The 26,337-nt window shown below is 40.4% G+C and overlaps 1 protein-coding gene across 4 annotated transcripts; it reads right to left on the reverse strand.

The window, feature by feature from the left end:
* Positions 1-6,304: 6,304 nt before the first annotated feature.
* On the reverse strand, positions 6,305-26,152 carry RPAP3 (RNA polymerase II associated protein 3). Of its 4 annotated transcripts, none has more exons than XM_082239675.1 (17): positions 26,010-26,152; positions 23,940-24,092; positions 23,239-23,379; positions 21,283-21,405; positions 20,400-20,527; positions 19,795-19,916; positions 18,829-18,899; positions 18,616-18,741; positions 17,815-17,942; positions 16,617-16,738; positions 15,750-15,820; positions 15,517-15,633; positions 14,167-14,375; positions 11,702-11,906; positions 10,002-10,099; positions 8,175-8,275; positions 6,305-6,899 (listed from the first exon to the last, which is right to left on the reverse strand). In XM_082239675.1, exons 2-17 carry the CDS (start codon positions 24,090-24,092, stop codon positions 6,814-6,816), a joined length of 2,001 nt encoding a protein of 666 aa, XP_082095801.1. In that variant the 5' UTR covers positions 26,010-26,152; the 3' UTR covers positions 6,305-6,813. The 4 variants fall into 4 exon arrangements, with proteins under 4 accessions (XP_082095801.1, XP_082095800.1, XP_082095803.1 ...); XM_082239674.1 differs by having other exon boundaries at positions 23,940-24,147; positions 26,010-26,140; XM_082239677.1 differs by lacking the exon at positions 26,010-26,152 and adding an exon at positions 25,785-25,903.
* Between the last annotated feature and the right edge of the window lie 185 nt (positions 26,153-26,337).

A 26,337-nucleotide genomic window follows, 5' to 3' on the forward strand; every position in this document is an offset into this window, starting at 1 on the left:
CCTGAAGAAATTTGAATGCTCCCAAATTGAAAGCAATTTTGCTCCATATTTGTAAAGCCACTTAATACTCATTCCCATGAAGAAAATCATTATTATTGGATTCCCTATACAAATAACTGACTCCCTGTGAGTAAGTCTGGGGTGGAGTAGTTTTAGCATCTGCCGTATTTTTCGCGCCATGAGATGCACCTGACCATAAGACACACCTAGCTTTTAGAGGAGGAAAACAAGGGGGGGGGGAATTCTGAACAAAACAGTGGATGTATGATGTTTGTGGTTCATGCTGTGGCCACAGACATGTGATTTGACAGTGAGTTTGGGGTAGCCCAATGCAAAAATCCTGAGGATCCATGTGGATCCATGCTTTGTAACCACGTTTTTGCACCATTGCGGTCCCAGGGAACAATGGGTATGTGATTTTTTTTGTTGCAGGCTGTAGCCATGGACATGATATATGATCTGATGGTGAATTTGGGGTGACCCAGTGCAAAAATCCTGAAGATCCGTGTGGATCCGTGCTTTGTAACCACGTTTTAAGTGGGGAGGGAAGGAAAAACACTGAAGGGACAAGGAGCATGTGTGGGGGTGTGTGGAGAAGGATCTTTTCAGCAAGCTGAGCGGGGAGGAGGGAGGGAAAGAGAGCATGCTCGCTTTAAAGCAGCCAACCGGACAGGAGCCGCTTACTCCCATGTAAGCGGCTCCTCTCCTGCTTTGCTGCTTCAAAGAGAGCCACGGAGGAGGGAAGGAAGGGGAACCATGCATCCTCTGCTTGCAACTGCAGCAGATCCCCCCGCCATCCATAGGCATTCGCTCCATAAGATGCACAGACATTTCCCCTTACTTTTTAGAAGGAAAAAAGTGCGTCTTATGGAGCGAAAAATACGGTATATTGTATCATGCTTGTGACTGAGCTGGTATGACAGAGTTGCATCCATTGCTGTGTGTGCTATGAGGTTGCTCTCCTCTCCCTGTGAACCTCCCAAATCTGTTCCAGAGGATCCCCCAATCTCTCTGAAGAAGATTTTGAGGGTGCGTAGGGTGCTGAATCAGGGAGGAAATGGATGTAGGATTGCCAAAGTCAAAGTGTGTTGTACATGTGGAGGAAGACCTTAAACATGTTCCCAAAAACAGACCAGAGGCAATAATACTTCATCCAGCAGAGGTTTACTTGTGTTGAAGGCAAATGAGGTTAGTGGTCACAAATTCAAAAACATTCAGGATTGGCACAGTCCATAAAAAAATCTAGTTGCAGCATTTACAAAAACTTATACTCTTAACTCAGAATAAGACCAGTGCTTTTTTTCTTTCTTTCTTGTTTAGGGGTACTCTCATTTCCCTACTCATATTGAAATACTGCTCCTCAATGAGGCTAAACTTAGATTCACAAAATGTTTAGGGCAGGCATGTCCAAAGTCTGTTACAAGGGCCTAATCCGGCCCGCCGGTTGGTTTAGTCCGGCCCCTGTGGCATTTTATTTCCTGGGATAAAATCCTAAAAAAACCCTCAACAACTTCAATCCTAAGAAAAGGTTAACAACTTTGGTCAGCCCTTCACTTCATCAAATATGGCCCTCTTTGAAAAAAGTTTGGACACCACTGGTTTAGGGGTATGTGTCCCCTGCATCCCCCCCCCCAGAAAAAAGCCCTGAATAAGACTAAAATTCAACACTAAGCATGCTGTGTACAGAACACCACACCAGAAGAGAGACATAAAGTAAAACCCAGGTTCCTTCTGGCTTATTATTATAGTCAGCATGACCTTAATTGAAAGAGACAAGAGAACTAATTCAAACCAGCTTCCCTGAAGGTATAACCCAAACATTCATGACCCTTCTGCCTGCTTCTCTCACACAGAGAAGCTTCTAGTAGCTTCTGGAATCCTCTTGTATTAATCGGAAATAGGGAAGATCTCCACACATCAGATCAATTCTTTCTGCACTAAGAAATGCAAACTGACATTGTGCAAGTGGAACGAGAGCACTGGCTATAAACCCGTGTTGGGAACTATACCTATTACCGCTTTTGTTCTTGGTACTAAACAGTACAAGAGCACCTCAGTCAGCCTCTAGGTCTTGGTCACTGTCATGGATCAGAGAGCTCCAGGCAGTCTCTGTGATGCCCCAGGACCAATTGCAGATATATTTCAAATTGGACTGAAGATTGGAGCCCAGGTCAAAATGTTAGGGTTACCAGCCATGCATTGCCCCAAAAGAATACACACATCATAAGGCGGCGGGGGGGGGGGGAGAGATTTGCACAAGCGGAACGACATATTGAGCTATGAATCCATAGCTCAGAATATCCCCTTGGTTGGGGAAGTGAAGCAGTTTGTCACCCAGCTTCTTGCTGAAGTTGAGTAATTACATGCTTAGACAGGCAAAGAGAAGCTGTCAGTTTGACTGGGATTAAAACCTCACATGGCAGTGGGCTGCAGAGAGGACTGGGAAGGAGACTGAAAGGGAGGCCGTAGGATAGCAATGGAATGATCAGATATGCTTGTGTGTCTTTAAGCAAGTGCACAATACAGGTGTACCCCCACTGACATGGAGGTTACGTTCCAGGCCCCTGCATACATAAGCGAAGATCAGGCGGGAGGGGGGCATCTTCTTTAAAAAGATTCTAAATGCCCATTTCCCCTCTGCTCTTCACTTCTCTGTGCTTTTCTCTTTTCCACAAAACTGCCAAACACTGCAGTAAAAATAGAAATTACATAGTTTTAATAGGGACGCGGGTGGCGCTGTGGGTAAAAGCCTCAGCGCCTAGGGCTTGCCGATCGAAAGGTCGGCGGTTCGAATCCCCGCGGCGGGGTGCGCTCCCGCTGCTCGGTCCCAGCGCCTGCCAACCTAGCAGTTCAAAAGCACCCCCGGGTGCAAGTAGATAAATAGGTACCGCTTACCAGCGGGAAGGTAAACGGCGTTCCGTGTGCTGCGCTGGCTCGCCAGATGCAGCTTTGTCACGCTAGCCACGTGACCCGGAAGTGTCTCCGGACAGCGCTGGCCCCCGGCCTCTTGAGTGAGATGGGCGCACAAACCCCAGAGTCTGTCAAGACTGGCCCGTTCGGGCAGGGGTACCTTTACCTTTAATAGGGTACTACCCTCAGTTTATCAATCTAGGACACCAGCCACAGAGAGAGCTGCACTGCTGAGTTCTAAGAGGCAAAGCAGGTGAAAGGAGCTTATAGCAACTTTTAAAATCCTGAAACTTCACTGTACCTTTAAATTGGGCTTTTTAGGAGACCAGCAGCAGTTAGGGAAGAGACTGTGATTTTGAATTGGACAGGTGTGTTTTTTTAAGGCATAGCAGTGAGCGTGGATAAATTTGCTTCAATCACCGAGGGGGAAAAACCATGTTTCATTTAAAAAAGTTATATTGAAGATGCTCACTCCCCATTAACTGGTATTTCAGTTAGCAGTATGCTATGAGAGAGCAGAGGAAAGCTCATTATGGATTTTTAGGAAAGAGACTAAAAATAAGACAGCAGGTATATTTGATTGGGATGTGGGTGGTGCTTGTTGGGATACTGCCAGGGAGATATAGTCCATCATGGCCCCAAGCCGGCTGCCGGACGATCCATCGACCTATGTAGTCACGCAGCTTCTAGCGACACGAGTTTCCTGGAAATACCTTGCCAGGGCTCGTGCACACTCTTTATCAGCAGATAATGCACACAGCAGAAGATGCACAGCAGGAGAGCATTTTTACAGACTTTATTTAGCGTTGATCAGAACAAAGAAAAACATGACCGTTCTGAGTCAGTGTCTCCTACCGACAGAGAAATCGAAAGCAACAGCAAACACATAAACATCCTGTGAACAGGAAATACGCAGGCTGTGACACAAATATCCTGCTCCCTTTTAAGGTGGAACGGAAATATCCTAACAGTGCTGTGGGTTAAACCACAGAGCCTAGGGGTTGTTGATCAGGTCGGTGGTTCAAATCCCTGCGACGGGGTGAGCTCCCTTTGCTTGGTCCCAGCTCCTGCCAACCTAGCAGTTCGAAAGCACGTCAAAGTGGAAGTAGATAAATAGGCACCACTCAGGCGGGAAGGTAAACGGCATTTCCGTGCGCTGCTCTGGTTTGCCAGAAGCGGCTTAGTCATGCTGGCCACATGACCTGGAAGCTGTACGCCGGCTCCCTTGGCCAATAAAGCGAGATGAGCGCCGCAACCCCAGAGTCGGCCATGACTGGACCTAATGGTCAGGGGTCCCTTTACCTTTACTTGATTAATCTATGGCACAACATACATTTTTTATGAATTGTTCCGTTCATCACACATCATAACGGATGCTGTGGGAACATGTGTGAAGTTCATAACACTTTGAATTACACAACATCAGCATTCACACACATCAATTCAGGTAGAAGCTGCTTCTCTGTGCTGATATTGCCCGTGTCTGATGTGTGTGCATGCACAAGTCTGTTTGTGAAGATCACAACTACATTTGGCATTTTGTGGGGTAAGGAAGGGTACACGTTTAATGAATAAAGTGGAGGTGGGAGAGAAGAGTGTCAGTAGTGAACTAAGGTATTTTTAGACTCAGAGTTCTAACCAGTAGTTCCCAAACTAGTCATGATGGCTCTGCTCTGCTTCCATGGTCAGAGGTAGTATGAGTCTTTGTTCTCATCAAGAAAGAACAGAGTTGGTGTTTCTTTTTGTTTTGTTTTGTTACATTCAAGATCAATTCAATGATGGGGTTCTGCAGAAGATAACAAGCATAAATTGTCTTTAAAAACCAGACCTCAAGATTATAATATGCCAAGGCAATTGAGATTAATAACAAACATTCTTGCTGGTTTTATTGGACCTGGATAACTCACAATGGTTTTGGAAGACAGTCAAACCAAACTCTCATTATTGCTTGTCACCAAAGAAAACAATACAGTCCAAGCAAATCAGAATTTGGGTCTCTCGTGACATTTCTTGGAACAGTTCAAATAGAACTAGTGTCCCAATGAACCAAGGGGCGAGTAATGTCCTGTTCTCTATTCCAGGGATAGGTTGTCTACTTAAGCATTTACAAAATTATAGGACTGGCATTTTCAAATATGAATTCATATTTACAGCCAGCCAACATTTAAATGAAACGAACAGCTGTGATTTTGAATATCAAGCCTCTTTTGCTCAATTGAAGAGATAGTTTTATTGAAAAAATCCCATAATTTGGTCTTAAGTGCTCATTTTTCAGCATTAGTTTAACTGATGCTCATTGTAGCATTTGATACACATGCTGAATAGTCTGAAAATTACTGTTCTAGAGGATAAGGTACAGCGTGCAATGTCTACAAAGTGGCAATGAAAACAAATTCATTTGTTCTACCTATAAAACCTGCATTCGCTGTGATTTTTTTTTAATGGGCTGTCGCTATTTACTTGGTTAACTGCTGGAGGTTTAGAATTTTGAATAACCAGGAAGCCAAACATTTATTTTCACAGGGACCAATTCCATCCAGTTGTTTTCTGAAGAATAATGCATATGTTAGGGGCAATGCAAGCCATTAATGGGCACAGAAATTGCCCATTGTGCATTTAAACAGCAGGAAAGGTCTACTGTCTTAATGCCCCAAATGTTGATCTCCTAGATGCACACCTGGAGATGTGTGGGAAATGATGAGGATGCTGAAGTAAATGGACTCTCAGCCTGAGTAGCAGCGCTTTTTTCCAGAACCTGCTCTTTCTGGCTGACTTTAGATGGCCAAATGTGTTTTTAAAAGGCTTTGAACTTTGTTACAATTCATTCAGGCTACAATATGTAATGTGCTTTATTTTTAGATTTGAACCTGATTCAAGTGGATAGGTTAGAAATCAATGTAGCAAGACCTTGGTAATTATTTTTTAAATGAGCAGATGTCATAAAACAAATGTGTCAAGAAAAAATAGTGTGTTTATATAATGCTATTGTCAAAATGTTTAATTGACAACTATCTAGCACCACGAATACACCTAATGTTATTGAAGAATATACAGAAATATACATCCTTCATTTGATTCCAGTAATTAACACCAGTGAAATGCAAAATAACCAGTTTTAAACTCTTAGTAAGGGTGGGTGTTTGAAGAGGTAAAAGGGTGATTAACTCATGTGATATACATATAGTCTCAGAAAGAAGAGACTGACAAAGCCAAAACAATGATTGATGAATCCTTAGGAGAAAAATGTTCATTGTTAGTAACTGAAATGGGGAGAAAGTGAGGCAAGGTGGCAAGTGGTTGTAAATAATCAGATTTTCACTCATCTGCACCTGAAAAATCTGACAAGAGGTATCAACATTGAAATCTGTAATCATACACAACAGTTTCAGAATCCTGGAATTAAATGTCTGTTTATTGATAAGAACAGAAATACACAAATATTTCAAAACAGCAAATGAATACATACAACGCAAAATTTATAAAATATTTTAACAACTCATTGTCAGCCTTGATTCTACAATATGATCAAAAGGAGTTTAAAATAGGTTCAGTCGTGCTAAATCTTATGAGGTACCCTGCTAGACCGGAAGACACACATTTACCTTTTCCACATAAATGCTTCTTTTTCACAGGCTTGGCTCCAAAGCGCAGTGCATGGAGCGGTAAATGTAAAACCAGCCTTTCCTCTCTCTTCGCTATCCAGGAAACTACGATTGAAAGTGCGGAGACTTTCCAAAGAAACATGTGATGTGGCATGGGGGGACCAAAGAATCCTCATGCGCAAGTGGAAGGTACTTTGAATCCTCCTAGATGGGAGTCTCACTGATCATCCGAAGGCAAGTGTCTTCCCAAAACGGTGCAGAATCAGCTGTACTTCTATACGGACACAAAAAGGTATTTGCCTTAAATACCGTATCTTGTCTTGAGCAGTTTAACGGAAGACTCTTTCAATCCTGACTGCTCCAAATGACCAAATAACGAATGTGCAGCTATAAGAAAAGAGAGATTAGTGCATTTCTTAAGCCTTTTAATCAGCTCATATATATATATTCTCTGCATGAGACTGCCTGGGAAGTGGCTGGTGAAGAGAAGCGAAGGGCTTTCACAGTATGGGAGGCTTCAAAATGTTCTTTATCAGCTGCAGGGCAGGCTAACAAAGGCAGAGGTGCAGAGAGGAGAAAATCAGGTTCTGTGCTGCTTTGTTACTTTTTAATCCATTTCTCTGAGTAGTTTACAGTGTTGTCCACAGGTATTACTGCAAGCTGGGCGAAAGCTAAGAGTAGCAAACAAACAATGCTACAGTATACAGTTGTACCTTGGATCACGAACACCCTGGAACTCGGACGTTTTGTCTTCCGAATGCTGCAAACCTGGAAGTGATTGTTCTGGTTTGCGAACGTTCTTTTGGAACCCAAATGTCTGACAGGGCTTCCGCGGCTTCTGATTGGCTGCAGGAGCTTCCAGCCAATCGGAAGCCGCAATTTAGCCGACTGTAAACCACTGCTTGTATTCGCCATGTTGCCAAGTGGGTTGAGTAGACTATAACAATCATGTAGTTTACTGCTATGGGGGCCCTGCAGCAGAATTCACTGTTAATACTGCAGGTGAGAGGTGACTGATTTGGATTTCTAATACCTAATACTGCCCCCTCATATCTTTTAGATTGCAGAAAAAGCTAAAACTACTTCCAATTGTCTCACTCTGACCACCTCTGAGACCAAATCAGCACTTGTATTCCACAGACTTGCATAAAGACTGGTTGCACTTCTCAAATGTTCTAAACTTACGAGAAAATAAATTTTGCACATGAAGTAAGACACAGGTTGGAGCAGGAACTCCTGCCTCTGATGCAACAATTGTTTTTTAAGCTCCAAAAGAAAGAACTGCAACATTGTTCTTTGGGACCCAATTTGCAATATTTTATTTATATTGGGTTGCTAAATATTAGCAGGAGCTTTAAGATTCCTCAGAGAGAGGGAGAAATCCAGTCACTTTCCATTTCCATTTTATACTAACCCAACAGCAGCACCAGAAGCCCAAGCTACCTAATTTTGGTTTTAGGTTTTGCTGGGGTGGGGGGGAGCAGGTGATGAAAATTATTTTCTCAAACAATGGTGCTGGATAGAATCTCTCTCTCTCTCAAAAAAGCGAAACAACACTTTCAGGATTTTGTTGCAGCAACCAAACTGTGCAATTAGCACGCCTATCTCTAAACCTACCAACTACTAGATTCTATTAGTGACCCATGGTTTCATTTTATTTACCTTTTTTCTCTGAATCAGACATAAACATTACTGCCATATCAAATCTTTTTGATTCAGACAGCTTCTGCAGAATTTCTAAGATGAGTGAAGGTTCTTCTTTCCTGTGTGAGAGGGAAACATTAACATACACCTATAAACAACTTCTTTTGATTGGATAATTTCATGACATGTATATGGCATTATCAAACTCAAGTAAAAAGTGAAAAACAGAATGCATGGATAAAATTAGTCAAGTATTAAAAACAATTTATATAAGCAAACACTACAACAAGCTACAAATCAGATATGATTGCCAATAATCTGATAATTTTGACATATCCAGAAAAGCAACTTGATGACCTTATGTTCCTATGGGCATCCAAAATAAGAATATTTTGTATAAAATATCCTGAAACTGCTCTAGTTTAAGGTGCAACTGTGGTATTTCATTTTGTTCAAAGCAGCATAGCAGCAATCATTTTCACATAAGAAAAGTTTCCCATGCTGAACATCATTCCAGACTGTTTTCATGATAATGGATGTATTTTGTGTACTTGCCTCCTACCAACATTACATTAAATTGATAGTCATCTAATCCTCATTTCCTTGTTTCTGAGGAACTTGATCTTATCTTGCCAGCACTCCTTCAACTCCCCCTTTCTGTGTGTGCAGCATTAATACAGGGTCTTACTAATAATACTAATAGTAATACACATGCTGTGCTTTCTCATAAGCACATCAAAATGACTAAGTTCGTACTGCTCAGTGGTAGGGGACATGCTTTGGTTCTATATGACTCAAAGCTCAGTTCTTGGCATCACCGTTAAAAGGTCAAGATATTCTAGAATATTGATTTCACTTGAAACGAACCACCTGTCTTATGCATAAGCAGCTGCCTAAGAAAAAATGAGCAAGCATGGTGACAAAGTTCCACAAATCTTAACCAGCCTTGGTACAGTCATTATCTCTGGCACATACAGAGGATTTGTATAATCTAGTTTTGATCTTCACACTATGCTTCAGAGACATTCTGAGTGTCTTAAGAGCATAGTGCAAAGCCAGACACTGCACTTCCCATTAGAAGAAGAAGAAGAAGAGTTTGGATTTGATATCCCGCCTTTCATTCCCTTTAAGGAGTCTCAAAGCGGCTAACATTCTCCTTTCCCTTCCTCCCCCACAACAAACACTCTGTGAGGTGAGTGGGGCTGAGAGACTTCAGAGTAGTGTGACTGGCCCAAGGTCACCCAGCAGCTGCATGTGGAGGAGCGGAGACGCGAACCCGGTTTCCCAGATTACGTGACTACCGCTCTTAACCACTACACCACACTGGCTCTAGAACCTGGGCAGAAGGTGCTGACTTTTTGGCATTGCGCTGTGCCTCCAAAGTCAACAATGAGATGTTTCCTCTGCACTCAAGTTACATGGATGGATAGACGGGAGAGTCTCATGTTAGACTTTGCACCACTCTTCAGAGGCATGGTATGATGTCAGAACAAGTGAAAGAACAATTGTTAAGGTGCCCATATATTTATTGACCATTGTATTGTGAGTCAACTCTGGATTTTCATCCAAATATTCTGAAAGGTAAGCATTGAAGTGTTCCAGCTCTAAGCAACACTTTGCTGTTGATTTTTTTCTTACTTTCCCCAAAATTGCTTTGTAAAATATCATTTCTCTTACAGATTATTCAAGCGACACTAATTCCAAGTACTGGCATATTGCTAGTATCGGGCAGAACAACAAGCAGCCAGAAATATGCTCTGGAAAACAGGAAAATTGCTTTTCAGCCAGGAAATGAGTCCAGCTGTTCAATTTACCATCTAAAAATCCATGAACTGAAAAACTTACCCAGTATAAAAATCCTGTAGAATTTTCAAAATTTGGCTAAATACATCTGGATCCAAGGATTTTTGGAACAGATTAGGATAAAGTGAAGGATCAATTTGCTTTGAGAAAACAAAAGAAAAAGAAAAACTAAGCAGGCATTACACACTATCAGAATTCATCTTCTTGCACAGTGCCTATAGAAAGAAAAGCTTGACTGGAAAGGAATCAAATCAATTAAAACGTTTTATTATACCAGCAGTTTTCAAACTGTTCTAGGGAACAATGGATTTCCTTGGGAGTTTATCATGGCTCTCCAATGAGAGTGATAGTAATGGTGGAACACGCCTCCTTGATGTACAGCTTGCTCCTTTTAATGCTGACTGCCCCTCTCCCCATACTGGGCAGCATCAGGGAATGTTGGATTTGTTCTCAAGGTCTCTCAGTTCATACGAAGTGACAGTGAGGTTCCCAGGACCAGTATGAATGGAATGTGTGGCCTAGAACATGCTGTAAGATCCTGTGACAGTGTACAGAGACTGTGAAAGGGGAGACCTAGGATTCACAGTCTGCTGCTTAGCTCGGCAGCAAGCACCTTGGACCAGATGTTCTCTCTCAGCTTTACCTACTTCAAAGGGTTATAATGAAAATCAGGGGGTGGGGAGAAAAGAACCTAAGGTTCTTGGAGGAAGAGCAGGATTCAAGGTAATCAACATATGGTCAGAGGATCTTCTACTGTCTTGCTGATGTGGAAAGAGTTCTCTGAAGGTTAAGGGTTTTAAGACTCCTATACCACAGATAGCTCTATAAGTATATGCAGTTTAATAAGCACTTTCAGTACAACTGATGCATGCAATCCTACAGATGGAGAGAATTTCCCGAAGTTACATAAGAAATCCTGTCTTTCCCCTCCAAAAGTACCTCTGATTATACAGATACGGACACAGACACAGACACAGACACACAGACACACACACACAGACACACACACAGATTGATTATCCAGGCATGCACATTGCCAGCAAATATCGGCAGAAGAGAGCAGCAGGGGCTGAGTTTGGTTGAACAAAAGGAGGCAGCTGACTTCCTGCTTCCTTTCAGTCCAAGATCGCTAAGTGGAAGATGGGTGTCCAACTCAATTCTACCCAGATCCATTTTAAAGAACTGCAGGAGCTTCAATTCTACCTTCTCTTTAGCTTAGCACAAGGGCTACAGAGACTCACAGGAAAAAGGAACACACTTGGTTCTAATACCACAGTGGAAGGTTGAGTATTGAAGCCAAGTGGAGTGTCAGCACTCAAATGAAGCACCTATGATGGTTTTAGGGCTGCTGGTGAAAGAGAGGAAGGCCACTCCAAATCCCTAAATAAACTTGAGGCTGCACAGCCAGCACTGGAGCTCCCCTCTCCTCCTGCTATTACCCCAAAAACCCTGTATGGGACGCCCCACACTGGACACGATGGAATTGGCTTTGGAGACAGCTGCAACCTCTTTGCATGAACTGACTGAAACAGTGAGGCTGCTCAACACATCCCTGAAGCTTCAATCGGAAAAACTTTCCCTAAAGGTACTATTCATGGACAACAACAACAAATATGTAATGAAATAAACTAAATAAATCACAAGTTGGTAATTGCTTTACCCTAAAGGAAGGTATTAAGAAAGACTGCACTGTAAAGTTACACAACTTGGTAGAAACCATACTTAGCTATGATGAAGCTTACCTTCAAGTATGTGTATAATTGATCTGGGTAACCTTTTAATTTTCTGAAATCTGATTCCAGCTGAAAAGAATTCACAGGAACTGGAGGCACAGGGAATGTAAATGCGGGGATAAGTGTTTGTTTTTCTGTCTTAGTTTGTTTTTTCATAGCACAAGACTGAGACGGAGATGATGGTTTCTCTTTCACGGTGCTTTTGCTGACAGGTCTAAAACATTTAAGGCAGACATGAAGTGGATGATTACCTAGCCTCTATTTGGAGACAGGTTTTACAAAACACGGTTATATTTATTCAAACCAATCTTCAAAATTGGTTCCAGAGTGATTCACACAATTAAAGGGTCCCATCAATAAGACACATGTTAACAACAATTGGCAGACAAAACAGAACTATCAGCAAAACATTCAGAATTCCTAAAACTTAAATGCCAGTGAACAGAAAGATTTTCTTGCACCTGACACCTAAAAGAGAACATCAGCACCAAGTGAGCCTCCTTACAGAAGGTATGTCAAAAACGGTGTGTCAAAACTGAGAAGGCCCGCTCTCTGGTTGTTATTTTTTTCAACTTTGACAACGAGGGAAGAGTAGGAAGGTCCTCTCTCAGCTGTTGATCTGAGAGTCCAAGCTATGGAGAAGGCACTGATTCTGATACTTGGTCCCAACCCATTTATGACTCCCTGATTTAGAGTACAGGACTCTGTACTGTAGTGATTGATCTCTCTGAGTTTGCGCAGGAGTCCCAAGAAAGTCTGACTGAAATGAAATGGAAACATTATAGCAATTCCTGATTCAACGTATGTAATTTTTACATAGTCCAGGCAGGTGTGCACTTCCACAATGAACTTTGTCTCCTCCCACAGCAGCTCTCTGCTGCCCCCCAAAAGAAAAGTGGATCTGGAATATTGGGGGACCCTCTGGGGCATATTTTTTTGGGGGGCACATAGAGGACTGCAGATAGGAGATGATAAATTTCAAGTTCACTCTGCAAGTGCATTACCATTGTGCAAGCTGGAGAACATAACTGGATGTCACCTTGAAGCTGCATCTGGCCGTTCATCACCAGGTTAAAAGAAAACAAAAAATCCAGAATGATGGTAGAGACTCCCTTTAACAGATCAGAATCTGTTCTAGTAAAGGACAAGGTCAGGAAAAGACATAATGTAAGATTCAGTCTATCTCAATCATGCAAAAAGCTTGCATATAATTGATATATGTGCATTATTGGTGACACTTCATTGGATGTTGTCAAAATGAATTCTGTTCTAACACTAATCCCCACTAAATAGATTGCGTAGAAAACTGCACAATCTTGTGCAACGTACATTTTCAAAGCCTAATCTTGCAAACAATAGCAACAATATTGGAATACATGATTAAGACTATATACATCAACAGTACTACTTACACTTGATCTGACATACATTTTAGATTTACTTGCAATGTTTAAAGGGTAAAAATGCTTCAACAATCGTGCAACAAAGTTGGTTATGAATATAAAAGTTCAGAACTAGAGATTTACTTAATACCAAATGCTAATGCACCAAATACTTAACGGTACATTTAATTTGTTGAGGAAAAAAGTGGTAAGAAATAACAATTCTTTAAGCCCATAGTGCTCTGAATATTTTAAACACCAAAAGGGATTTTCACAACTAGAAAAGTAAAGCCTTTCCCTATAAAATTTCATAATGTGAAAGGGGGAAAAAATGTCAATTGTACAAACCCTCTCAACACTGATTACAGTGTAGCCATTTGCTCTCCTGTAATTTAACTGTCATTCCATTTGGCATATATTCAAGGGTTGGAACTTTGCTACAAGAATAAAATGTTTACTGTATACTATATATAGCAGGCATGTCCAAAGTCCATTTTGGGGGCCTAATCCGGCCCATGCAGTTTATTTCCTGGGGTAAAATCCTAAAAAAACCCTCAACAACTTCAATCCTAATATAAGCTCAACAGCTCCAGACCTAAAAAAATCAACAACTGCAATCCTTAAAAAAAGCTCAATAACTTTGGGGTCGGCCCTTTCAAATCTGCCCCTCTTTGAAAGAAGTTTGGACACCACTGAATACAGTATAGTGTTTCCTAAAATATATGAGGGGAAAGTTATAAACTCTTCTATTTGTGTACTTACATAACATGTATTAGACCTGAAAAAACAGCCTTATAGTTTTACTTTTAAGATTCATTCAAAAGGACATACACACTGTTAAGCCACCATGGTTTTTAGCATCAACTGTCTTGAGCTAAAATTATCCTAACCTATATGTAACTAAAAGAGCTGATAAAAATCATTACCAAAGTTCCCATTTGTTTATTCCGTTCATAAGGCCTCCGGCCCCCACTACAATATGGGTCAATTCACAACTCATAGTAAGCTAATAGTTAATAGTTTATTGTGAACATGTTTGTTTGGAGCAAAACAAACCACTAGTTCATATTTAATACTAAAATCAGTACTTACTCTATGGTTACAGAATCTCCGATTTCTTCTATTTTCAACAGCTTTGCTTTGGGAGTATCAGCTGAAGAAAAATAATCTTTGCTTGGATTCTGTGCAGATGCTGAGATATGTGTTGCTTCTAGACTTGCAGAAACAGACTGTTTAGGTTGCGGATTTGGGGTCAGAATCTCACCATCCACTTCTTCAATGATTATTCTTCTCAAGGGTTTCTAAACAGAACAGAACCATGCAGGGAGTTAGTTACAGTGGTTTTAACATACCTGTGAACAACTGGGTGCATTCTCAAAGCTTACCTGTGCCTGCCATAGCAAATATGAAAATCCCGATACTAAGAAGTTGTTTGTGGCATAAAACTTTTGTAGGCAATCACAGAAAGACACACTCACCCTTTTAGTACACACACACAGCAACAGAATTTGCCTCCTATCAATTGATCTTGCCCCAAATGTGTATGGCAGTATTTACAAGACCACACCTTCTAAAATATATATCCCGTGAAAATCTACGAAAGCATATATATATATATATATATATATATATATATATATATATATATATATATATGCTTTCGTAGATTTTCACAGGTATAGGAATGCAGGTTTTGGTGTCTTCGGGTGTCTTCCCGTGTAAGAGTCGGGGTGTCTGTGCGACGTTTCGACGAGGTCTCACTCGTCATCTTCAGGCTGGTGCTTTCGGCTTCTTGTTACTGGAACAGAGCAGAGTCTGGTGTTTGAGTTCCTATAAATACTGTTGAGGGGTGTGGTGTATAGCCTCCAACGTTCTGGGTAGAGAGGAACTGGGTAATCTAGGAACTTCCTCTCTACCCAGAACGTTGGAGGCTATACACCACACCCCTCAACAGTATTTATAGGAACTCAAACACCAGACTCTGCTCTGTTCCAGTAACAAGAAGCCGAAAGCACCAGCCTGAAGATGACGAGTGAGACCTCGTCGAAACGTCGCACAGACACCCCGACTCTTACACGGGAAGACACCCGAAGACACCAAAACCTCCATATATATATATATATATATATATATATATATATATATATATATATATATATATTCTCTTTGTATCTCCCTCTCTTATGCCACTAGACAGAGATATGGCTCTCCATTCAGATTCATGTAAAATACTTAACAATAACTTTTCTCTCCTTCCACACCTCTACCCTTTGTGGAAATTTCTCTTGATTTCATACCAGCAAACATCCTGCCTGTAATTTCCCTTCCTGAACAAACTGATCCTCTTCTTTACAACACTTCAAGCCTGCACAAGTTTGCCCTGCTCACACTAACCTCATCCTCAGGGTAAAAACACCTGATACGCTCATCATTTATACTTACTTTTGATCTAAGATGCAACGGTTTATCAATAGGTTTCACTAGATTTTGTGCTTCTGTTTCCTTTTGTGATAGTCCAGGACATTCTGTGCCTGTCCACAGCCCTTTTGCAATTGATTCCTTTAAAAGATTAGTAAATAACCATCCATGAAAATCGGAATGATTTATAACTCAGAAAAATACTCAAAGTAATTTAAGGAAGTAACTAGGGAGATACTGAAGTACAACACACTTACATTCTTAAGTTTCATTATTTCATTTACTGCTTGCTTATTTCCAGGTTCCAGCTTCAAAACAGTTTCAAAATCTGATGAAGTTACATCAAGAAACACCAATTTAATGTAATGTAATGATAATTGGTTTTAACACTTAATTTACACGTATTTATCTGCAATTGTTAAGACATGATCCATTATCAAATGTTAACCATTTGGAAGTCCCACTGAATCCAACTGGTCTCCCAAAGAAGACTTTCCCCACTATAATAAATGTGATTTCCATGACTATGGCATGCTCAAGTATCTAATTATTAATGAACTACTGAAATGCAATAACAGTAACAGTAACATTATTTATTAAAATGTAAGCTACTGTAAATGAAATTTTGCACTCAGAGCAATAGCAAGGAAATGGGAACTAAGCAATTTTCATGCTCTCTTTCAGTGCAAAATAGCTTTACTTCTTTTGAATCAGCAGTACCAGCCGTGACTCCAATGAAGCAGGATGCAAGGCCCAATTTCAAATAGCAAATTGATTAGATTCTCAATTAGCAATTTAGACAAGGTCCAGATTCTGCCACATCTCCTTCAATGCGAGAGTCTCCTTATGGAAATAAAATTAAGTTTCAGTGCTATTCCCTGGGCAAAGGTTAAGTGGGTAGGAGCACATCCATGTTCCCCTTTACAGTGGCCCAACTATATCAGGCAAACATAGCAGCTCAGAAAATCTAGGTGTTAAAAAACCCCAGTTACTTTTTGCCCAAGTTTTGCTGCTATCATACTGGATTGTTGTTGGTGGACTGGGGCTGTTGCACTGAGAAATTATGACTGAGCAAAAACTTCATCGAAATATAACAACAATCACACATCCATTAAAAATCCCACCTTGCATAGCTTCTTTTAGCCTTCCCAGTGCAGCTCTCGCTGTCCCTCTTCTGGCATAAGCTTTTGAGTAGGAGGAATCTAATAATACAGCTTGAGTACAATCTTCCTCTGCCTCTTCATATCTCATCAGCAAGAGAAAACATTTAAAAGAATTACTTAGTAGTGCAGATCCCATCAGATATTGTTTCTTAGAGTCTACAGTCACTCCAACAAATTCTGACCAAAGTTTGCATATCTATGTCACATGTGAGCAAATATGAGAATTATATGCTACTAGAAGCTGTGTAATTCTATCTCTAGAGCTGAACAGACCTTTCGCAATGTGATTACATGAAAGAAGCGCTTGGATTAAAAACCAATATGTTGCCTAAATTTAAACTTTATGTGACCGTTATTTGGAAAGTTCAAAAACATTTAGTTGAATATGTTACAAAGAAGCGTATGTTACAAACTTATAGCAGAGTTGCTCTCTGGTCTTGGCAACGTAACAGCTACAGTACCAATCTGAACCTGAGCAGAGCTTTCCAAACTTTTCATGTTGATGACACACTTTTTAGACATGCATCATTTCACGACAGAGTAATTCAATTTTTCTAGCAAACTGGAGGTTAAACTAACCTCTTTCCAGCCCCGGGAGGAGTGAGGGGAGCGTTCACGTGACACACCTACACACTGCAGCTGACATACTAATGTGTTGTGACACAGTTTGGAAAGCTCTGCTCTAAAGGAATACTTTATTCTACTTCACTGGTTGAATATTAAAACTTGATGAATAAAATGCAATGAGAATGGGTGAGGAGATCGTAGCTCTGAATTCCTCCATTAAGTCATTCTTGTAATATATGAAAGTAGTGCTTACATTAGCCACTTGCTTATGTACACAAGTTTTAATTTCACACAAAAAAACATTTTCAAATCAGTTCGGTGAAGTGCAAAACAGCATTAGACCAACCCAAGCTATGACATAATCTCCACTATGGGAACAAAATGTTCTTGTGGGAACAAAATGTTGTGTTGTACTGTTTATGTTATATGAAAATTAATTAAGATTGTTTTTTAATAGATATGATGAGAGTGCAATTAGTAAAAAGCTTTGCTTATGAATATGTATTTTAAAAAAGATTTCAAAAGACAGAATTGATTTAAATGCTAAGAAAATACACAAATCATGCGGAATTGCAAGTTCAAGAGCACACACTTTTGAATTTTCAGGTAGGCCATAGCTCTGTTGGCTGGAAGAAGCGCATTGGTGCCATCTGCTGCTATTCCACGTGTGTAGCATTCTATTGCTATTTCATATTTCCCTTCTTTGAAATAGCCATTTCCCTGTGATATTTGGGGAAGAGAAACAGTGTAAACATCAACAATTGCATCTTCATACAAGTGAGCAACACTTCAAAAATTAAGACTTTATTCAATATCTCACACACTCCTGCATGTGAAAGAAGAGAATAGAAGTAGTGATAGGGTATGCTTTTTCAGACAGCAATGCAGATTTCAGAATGTCTGGCATATGACAACACAATACAACCATATAGCAGCTGGGCCAGGGGTGGAGCTACATCAGAATACAGTGGTGCCTCGCAAGACGAAATTAATTCGTTCCACGAGTTTTTTCGTCTAGCGAATTTTTCGTCTTGTGAAGCACGGTGTCGGAAAAGTTTTGGAAAAGCTTCAAAAATCACCAAAAACCTCAAAAAAGGCTACCACACCGCGTTCTATGAGTTGCTCCTCGAAGTCAAGTCGCAACTGTATTAACGGTGTTAAGAAAAAGGAAACAAACTTGCAAGACGTTTTCGTTTTAACACTTGGTCGCTTTAAAGAAACCACACAACTAACTAAACACTAGACACTTATTCCATTTGTCACAGACATGGGCTCCAGTTCTGCATGGTGCAGAACTGTGCAAAAAGGCTTCCACAATGCAATGAATTCTGAACCACTATAAAATTCCACCACAACTCCCACAACTATCTTGAACATTATATGTTCTATTTACCAAATCTTTTTCTGCCATAGCCTTTTGCTTTAGCTGCTCCTCCTCAGTTTGTTTCTGTTCTGTTATTTCAGTGTTGGTAAAGACATCTGATTCTTCAGTTTGGAAGCCTTCTTTCGACAGGCGAGCCTAATATAAGACATAAGACATGCAAAACATTTATACTACATAGCAAAAAATAAAATCATGTTCAGTGGGCAAATTTAAATTATTTACCTGTTCGATTTTCCTAAGTTCAGTTTTTGCTTCAAAGTTGTCTGAATCCAACTCCAAAACCTTTTCATAATCTGACAGCAGGACATGAAAATATACATTAATAGGGTGAAAAGCACGAACCTTTAGGAAAAATGTAAGTTACAGCTTGCTAATCGTATCACCAGTGCTTCTTGTATAGGAAATGCACTGACATACCTCACTTAAAAAGCAAAACAAGTAAATAGTTCTCAAAGTAACCTCCCAAAAGTTTAATAGCATTATTACCCAACTACATAAACTAGAAGATAACATGAAACACATTTATAGTTCATCAATAGGTATCACAGTCTCTAGACTTCATTTTGAGGGAAGATGGAAAACAGATCTCATCACATTTCAGAACACTGTTAGTCTCCAACAGTTTGTAATTACGTTTCAACCTGGGCGATTTTCAACATCAGCAAACATGAATCTAAGACAATATTGTTATATCTGCAAAATGACCTTTTTTAAAAAAAGTCATTTCTCCAGACACTTACTAAAGAAGGGGAACAAATATAAGAAGTTTCTTCTAAGATTATACAAACCAATAATGTCCAGTGACATTTGAGATACAGCATATTTTACTTAAAATTAATAATATATGGGTGTTTCCCAGAATCTTGTTCAATTGAGAAGTTTCTCAGAATGCTGTATACATTAATTAACTGGCTGAACTCTTCCATTCATGCTTCAGAGACAAGGCAAATTGAAGAATTAATGCTGAAATTGGTATATTGCTAGGTCAATCCATAAATCAAAAAGTTATTTATCTAGAGCAGGCATGTGGGGAACCTTTGGCCCTGCATATGTTGTTGAACTACAACTCCCATCAGCCCCAGCAAGCATGGTTAATGGCCTGGGATGAAACGAGTTGTGGCTGAGCAATGTCTTTGACAGCCAAAACGAATGAGTATTAAACATACAGAAACAGAAAATCCAACATACCTTCTTTAGCACCGTCAAAATTTTGCAAAGCAAAGCGAGCGGCTCCTCTTCTGGCATAAGCCTTTGTATAATTTTTGTTTAGGGCAAGTGCTAAGTTACAATCAGATTCAGCCACAGAATACCTGCAACAATATTGTAGGTTTGTCATCCCAAATGCATGTTCCTTAAAAGCATGCAAACAGAAACCCCTGCAATTCACAGAAATGTGGGTATGAACACTTCTAAAGTTGCACTGGTGCTGAATTGGGGAAGACTGTCAGCTATATTATACCCTTCAGTGTATTCTGTCCCCCACTGTCTGACAGGGCAGCCACAGCATGTGACTCCGATGTTTCCTACCACCCCCCTTCAAGGAGTCAATGCTCATAAAATGGGACTACTTCAGAAATGTTTGCCTCTGCACTTTCAGGATGCTGAGCATCAGCCAGCTTCTGATAAGGCACTAATTTCCCATGTTCTTTGTTAATTAATCTGTCAAATGGCAAACTGAAATGGTTGAGCATTGACAGTTTTAAAGCCAAAACAAGTCTACTGAAAAAGAAGAGAGGGAGAGCTGAATGCTTAAGGAAATCCTGAAATACCAAAGTATCCAAAACAAACCTTACTTTTTCAGTCGGAAAAAAGCAGATGATCTGTTTGTGGGCAAAACAGGATTGTAAGGATCTGCATTCATTCCTTTTGTGTAACATTCAATTGCAGCATCATAATTTCCTTGCTTAAAATAATTATTACCCTGTTAAACAAAATATAGTGATCAGTGATGTGAATATACTTCAAACTGATTCCTCCCCCCCACCCAATGTTACTTTTCTTGTATCTTGGGAATTGTGTTTACCAGCTTTCAGGATTTTGTGGCCCATGTTCAACCAAATTCAGATGGAACCCTTGAAAAAGAGCTCAGCAAGACTCACGTGCATCCTAACCTACACCATGGCTTATTTTGAAGATAAAATGAGGAAATGAATATAAATGCAAATAAATAATATAATAAAATTTTGGGAAGAGGGCACATATTCATAATCTCTCTAGCCCCAACTCACACTTCTGTTTATAAATGACTTCCGTAACCACAAATTCTAGCAGTTTTCAGACCTCACTTTCGATCACACAACCTGCACTGGGAGATAAGAGTTGAGCAGGATGGAAGAGTGTGACTGTCACCAATTTTCCAAAACATCTATAGCTTTTACCAGGTTGGGTTTCCTTCTTGTTGTTGTTTTTACAGAAAATGGAACATGATTTAAGGTAAGTAAATACCACAATTCCGAACTGCCTATCTCAAGAAGATCATCAACATAACAAAAGGAGATCAAATCACCATGCAGCCCATAACATGTCTTAAAATAATTAGATAAGGAATGAGTCACGGTAAAATATCCAAAAATGTCTGGAGTTAATCTCTTGGTTTCAAGGTTTAATCTGAAGGTACATCCTAAAGGGTGTTAGGAGAAAACAAAAATGTCCCTCATTCTGAAAGACCAAAATAACCTTTTCTTTCTCAGCAAGAGCCTTTTCTGTGTCTATGTGTATTCCATCTTCTTCAGAATCTGATTCTAGAGACACTGAATCATGGGTGCTATCTTCCTTATCAAGTTCTTCAAGTATCTTATCCTGAAATGACACACATTTGAAGAAAATTACAAATTAAAAAATTAAAAGGGTGAATAAACAAAGTAGTAAAAAACAGTGAATGTCTTATTAAATATTAGTTATATCACTAACATTCACCCACGTATTTCACCCAACTCCTATCCAACAAGCTAAAGCAAACTGTCTTTTCACTTTTTAAATAAAGATTTCCGTTATCAGAGCTAAAGTAATATCACAAAATGGAGTAACTGCTTCTGAAAGTAAAAATTTTCTGCTCAATGCCATTTTAGAAGGAATGTTAGAAATGAATTTCTGGGAAGTATTTTTTTGAAATTCCACTTTGGAGTGAACAAGGTCATCTGTCATTACTGGCCTTCATGGACTGATAAGAGAGAGAGCTTTGAGCACTTGTTTATACAGCTGGGTTTTGGCTCAAGAGCTCAAGTTACAGCATTTTAGAAATGCTCCCTTGGAAAAGGGAAAAAGTGGATTATGGGTCCCTGCACAGAAACCCATTCCTTCAACTTAAGCCTGAATACTTAAGCTAATTTAGTTCTACTGACTGTTGTATAATTGACAGCCTGTTTATACATACACTGAATGAGGTGGTAGAATTTGGGTCTGTACCACTTCAGAGTGTGGGAAAAGGAGTGATGTCATATTTTGGATTACTTCTCCATATTAAAAACTTACTTTAGCCTCCCCACAATGTGCTCACTAAATGTGAAATAAATGCTTTACATGAAAGCAGACCACCACCACCACCACCCCCAGCACACCCACCCTTCCTGAAGTCTGTAGCGTCACATGTTACAACTAGAAATCTACAACATTTTTCTACAGTATATAGAATGCTCTAAGACAACCCAGAAATACATTTTCTTGTGACTAAATCTGCCTTTGGTGAAATTTACTTTAGCTAAAATCTTAGGCTAGGGTACAAGAATGTAATCTGGACAACGGTGCTCCTGTGCAACATCTATTCGTTTTAATTGGATAAGCACAGATCAGAAATGTTAATTAATCTATGTCCATCTTAATTATCTCATGAATTAGACTAGTGTCTAATAAAACATACAGACAATACGTTTCACTAATAAACTGTAATATTCTTTAGTTGAACCTTTGGAGGTATTTGAGTTTTGTTTCAGTGCTGGCTAGTCATGGTAACCCATGCTCTAGTGACCTCCCATTTGGATTACTGCAATGCACTCGTTATGGGGCTACCCTTGAAAAGGGTCCAGAAGCTACAGCTAGTGATAGATATTACTGCCAGATTATTGACTGAGGCAGTAAGATGGGATCACCTATCCTAAAAGCTCTGCACTGGCCACTTGTATAATACCAGATGTGATTCAAAGTAGTGATGGATTACAGATCTTGGGGCTCTGCTTGAGGTCCCCAACAATATTTAGGATGAAGAGATGTGCAGAAGGGCATTCGCTATGGTAGGTCCCTGAATCTGGAATGATTTTTCCAATGTTTCCCATTGTTGGGCTTCAGATACCAAATGAAAACAGTTACCTTTGCCTTGGCCTTTCCAGTTTTACAAATAAGAGGTGTTCTATTGAGCAACACATGTATTTCCATTTTAAATAATTTGCTACAAGTTTTTTTTAAAAAAATGTATATATGTTTTATGGTTCTTTTATCATTATTTTGTTCACATGGTTGCTTTACACTGCCCTGGGCTCTTCCTAAGTAAGATAAAGGTGTAAATTTTTTTTAAAAAGATGTTTGAATTTGTAATTGTATTTTTAAAATTTCATAGCATGCTTTAATGTTACATACTTAAATCCCACAAAACAAAACTCTGTATTTTTCCTAGCATTTTAATAACTAGATTCAGCTTACCACATCAAGCTTCCCCCATGCCTCATAATCGTAAGATTTTATCTTATTCTTTTTATTTTCTTCAGTAGTTTTCTTAGAGATGGCTTTAACTTTGTTTTTCTTCCTTTTCTTATAAGCTTCATTTCGAATTGGTGGTAAATCCTAAATATCAGAAAAGGTTGCTATTCAGTATCAGAAAACTTAATAAATTGATTTGCCCTTTTCTAGTTCCCATAGTACACAAGCAGATTTATTGGCCATTGATGAGGATGTTTATTCCCAAATGCACTAAAGGAAGACTCATCCAGGTATGCGACCCACTTAAACAATCTCTATGCTGTGTGTAGTTCCATTCTTCCCCTGCTCACAAAGGGATCTCTTCTCTCAGAGAAAGTAGCTGTGAATGGCAAGGGAGCTGCTTAAGCTGGGGAAACAATTGCAATATTACATATGATTCTATCTTGAAAAGAATGGCACTATGCATCGTTTGTTGAAAGTTATGACCTAAATGTTTCAGAGTTTACAAAGAGTCTCCTTTTGCTTTGTAAAAGAGGAAACCTAAGTATATGACTTCCCGCCAAACAAACATGCTAAGCACAAAATGGCAAAAACTACATCGGTAATACAAGTGATTTATTTGTAGTTTCACTTGAAATTTAAAAAGGACATATTTCTACTTGTAAGCATCCCTGTCAATCCTAGTATCAGATAACTGAATTTACCTTGACTGGAACTCCACTCTGTTGCCGTAAATTGCAATCCTTTTCTTTAATATCCTTTTCCCAATTTTCTAATTCTTTCACAAAATCTTGCAACTCTTCTGCATTTTGTCTTATTTGCATCTGTAACTCTATTGCTTTATTTGGTGAAGTCATCTGGTAATTAAAAGGTTTTGGGAAATGTCAGGCTACTAACAAACATTTGCAGATACTAGATGAAGGAAAGAAAAGAATAGAGAAAAGTATTAATGTCCTTAAGTACTGAAACAAGCAACGTCTTCTGATGATACGATAAATTTAGTGGGGAAAACCAGGCTACTATCATTCTAAAAGCCCCTTACTAAAAAAATAATGAAACTAGACTGAATTATACAGAGCCACAGCATTTTCAACCATTAAACATATGCCCAGTCCACTAACATGCAAAGTTGGGGGGTGTCTTATTTTCACAATAAAACCATCATGTGGCAGAGATGTACTAAACCAGGGGTCAGCAACCCGCGGCTCCAGAGCCGCATGTGGCTCTTTTACACCTTTGCCGCGGCTCCGGGGCGGATACTAGCGAGGGGAGGAGGCGCATTGTGCGCCCCGACACTCCCCACTGTGGCGGGCGCTGTACTGGCTGTGACGTCACATGGGGGCGGTGCGTGCGTTAGTCACGCACCGTCCCGACGTCACCTTCCCGCCCGCCCGCTACATTGTAAGGGGCATGTACGCTGGTCACTGCATTGAAAGGGGGCATGTACGCTGGTCACTGTTTTGAAGGGGAGTGAAGAACACACACACAAAAAAAGTAACTTGTTAATTTAACGTTTATTTCAATGAGGAGGAGTAATTCTGAGGGGTCAAAGAAAGAATAAAAAAAAAGTGACAAAAAAGTTATTTTTATAATGACAAGTTTTGCGGCTCCCAGTTTTTTTTTCCTTCGGAAACGGGTCCAAGTGGCTCTTTTTGTCTTAAAGGTTGCAGACCCCTGTACTAAACCCACCCCTCTATTGCATTGCACCTTGAGTACTCCACACACTTTTCTTCTTTCCTAAGCTACAAATGGTGAAAACTGCCAGAAGCCCCTTAAAACACCAACACCAATGACTTTTCAGTGCCAATTAAAAACCCACCTATGCTATCAAGCCTTTATTTCAGGGTGGGGGAAGTGAACCATCTGGCCAGATTTTGATCCATAATTATTGCTGCTCTTGCTGTGACTTTATTGTCCCGATTATTATTATTATTACAATCACCATCATCATTTGTATACTGCCCTATAGTATACAGGTCCCATTTGTTTACTTTTTTTGCTCATAGTTGTTTTGGCCAGAGTTTATAGTGATGTATCATTTCAATGAAGGGTGAGGCAGAAATGTTTCAATAAATAAATAAATAACAAAATGAATCATTGCACGGTGGCAAGGAACTGCTCTCTCTGCAGATGCTCACCTGGTGCCGTTGCTATGTATCTTTAGGTGCCAGCCAAAAACACAGTTTTTAAAGCAGGCAACTTTAGCTTTTAACGGCCTATATGGCCTTTTGGAGTAGGCATGCATGGTTTTCTTTTTGGGTGAGCTCCTCTGGCAAAACAGCGCCCAACAAGTAAATTAAATAGTGCCCTTGGACCAAACTTTTCTTTTACTTTCTTTTTTCAAACTGCAGAGGTCAGGCCACCCCTCCTGCTGTATACAGGAATAGAGACACGTGTTCAGAGACACGTGTTCGGCACCACGTAACAGTTCGGTCTTCAGCAACAGGGCAATGTTCCCCTCACTAAATTCACGGCGAAGTTCGTTATAACGATACGACAGCTACGCGTAAGACGATGGGAGTCTGACGGAAACCTCCCTGGGAAATTACCTCCGAGTCAAACCGAACAGTGAACGTGAGAATGGCGCAATCTTGTTTGTTGTGTCCGCCCCCCCGGGTTCAAGGGGCCTCTCGAAGGCCCCGGCCCTCAGACTGCCACAGTGGAGCCTTCCCCGGGCCATAGACCCCGCCACCCTCGCCGCCGGCCGGCCCCGAGACTCCCTCCCTCAGGCAGCCGCCCCACCTGTCAATCGACGGCGCCCACAGCCTCCTCACCTGCGCGGAGTTTGGTCCCGCCTTTTCGCGCTCCCCAGCCGTCACTCCGCGGGCCGAGCGCCGCGCTCCTTTCCCAGAATCCCGCGCGCGACAGAGCAGTTGACGCAAAACTCCCCTTGCGGAAAAAAGGTATTTCTGTGGTAACCATAGAAAGGACCCTCGGCCTTATCTGGCGCCTGCGCGGTTTGGTTTGCCTGCTGCCTCTAGTGCCATGGATACCGTCTGATTCGCCTCCCCTCTTCATTTCCGCCTTCCCGCCGCCTCCTCGCTCCGCTCGGTGATTGGTTCAAAAGAAGCAGCCGGAGGCAGTGCTCTCTTTCCTTCTCCA

This window comes from Podarcis vaucheri, assembly GCF_965113315.1.
Source record: "Podarcis vaucheri genome assembly, chromosome: 10".
Classification (NCBI taxonomy): Eukaryota; Metazoa; Chordata; class Lepidosauria; order Squamata; family Lacertidae; genus Podarcis; species Podarcis vaucheri.

Coding starts and splice junctions, on each gene's coding strand:
- RPAP3 (XM_082239675.1), bottom strand. CDS start 24,092: ATGACTTCACCAAATAAAGCAATAGAGTTACAGATGCAAATAAGACAA. Junction 19,917..20,399: donor GCTTTTTTCCGACTGAAAAA/GTAAGGTTTGTT, acceptor ATATTGTTGCAG/GTATTCTGTGGCTGAATCTG. Junction 16,739..17,814: donor GCCTACCTGAAAATTCAAAA/GTGTGTGCTCTT, acceptor CTTGCTGATGAG/ATATGAAGAGGCAGAGGAAG.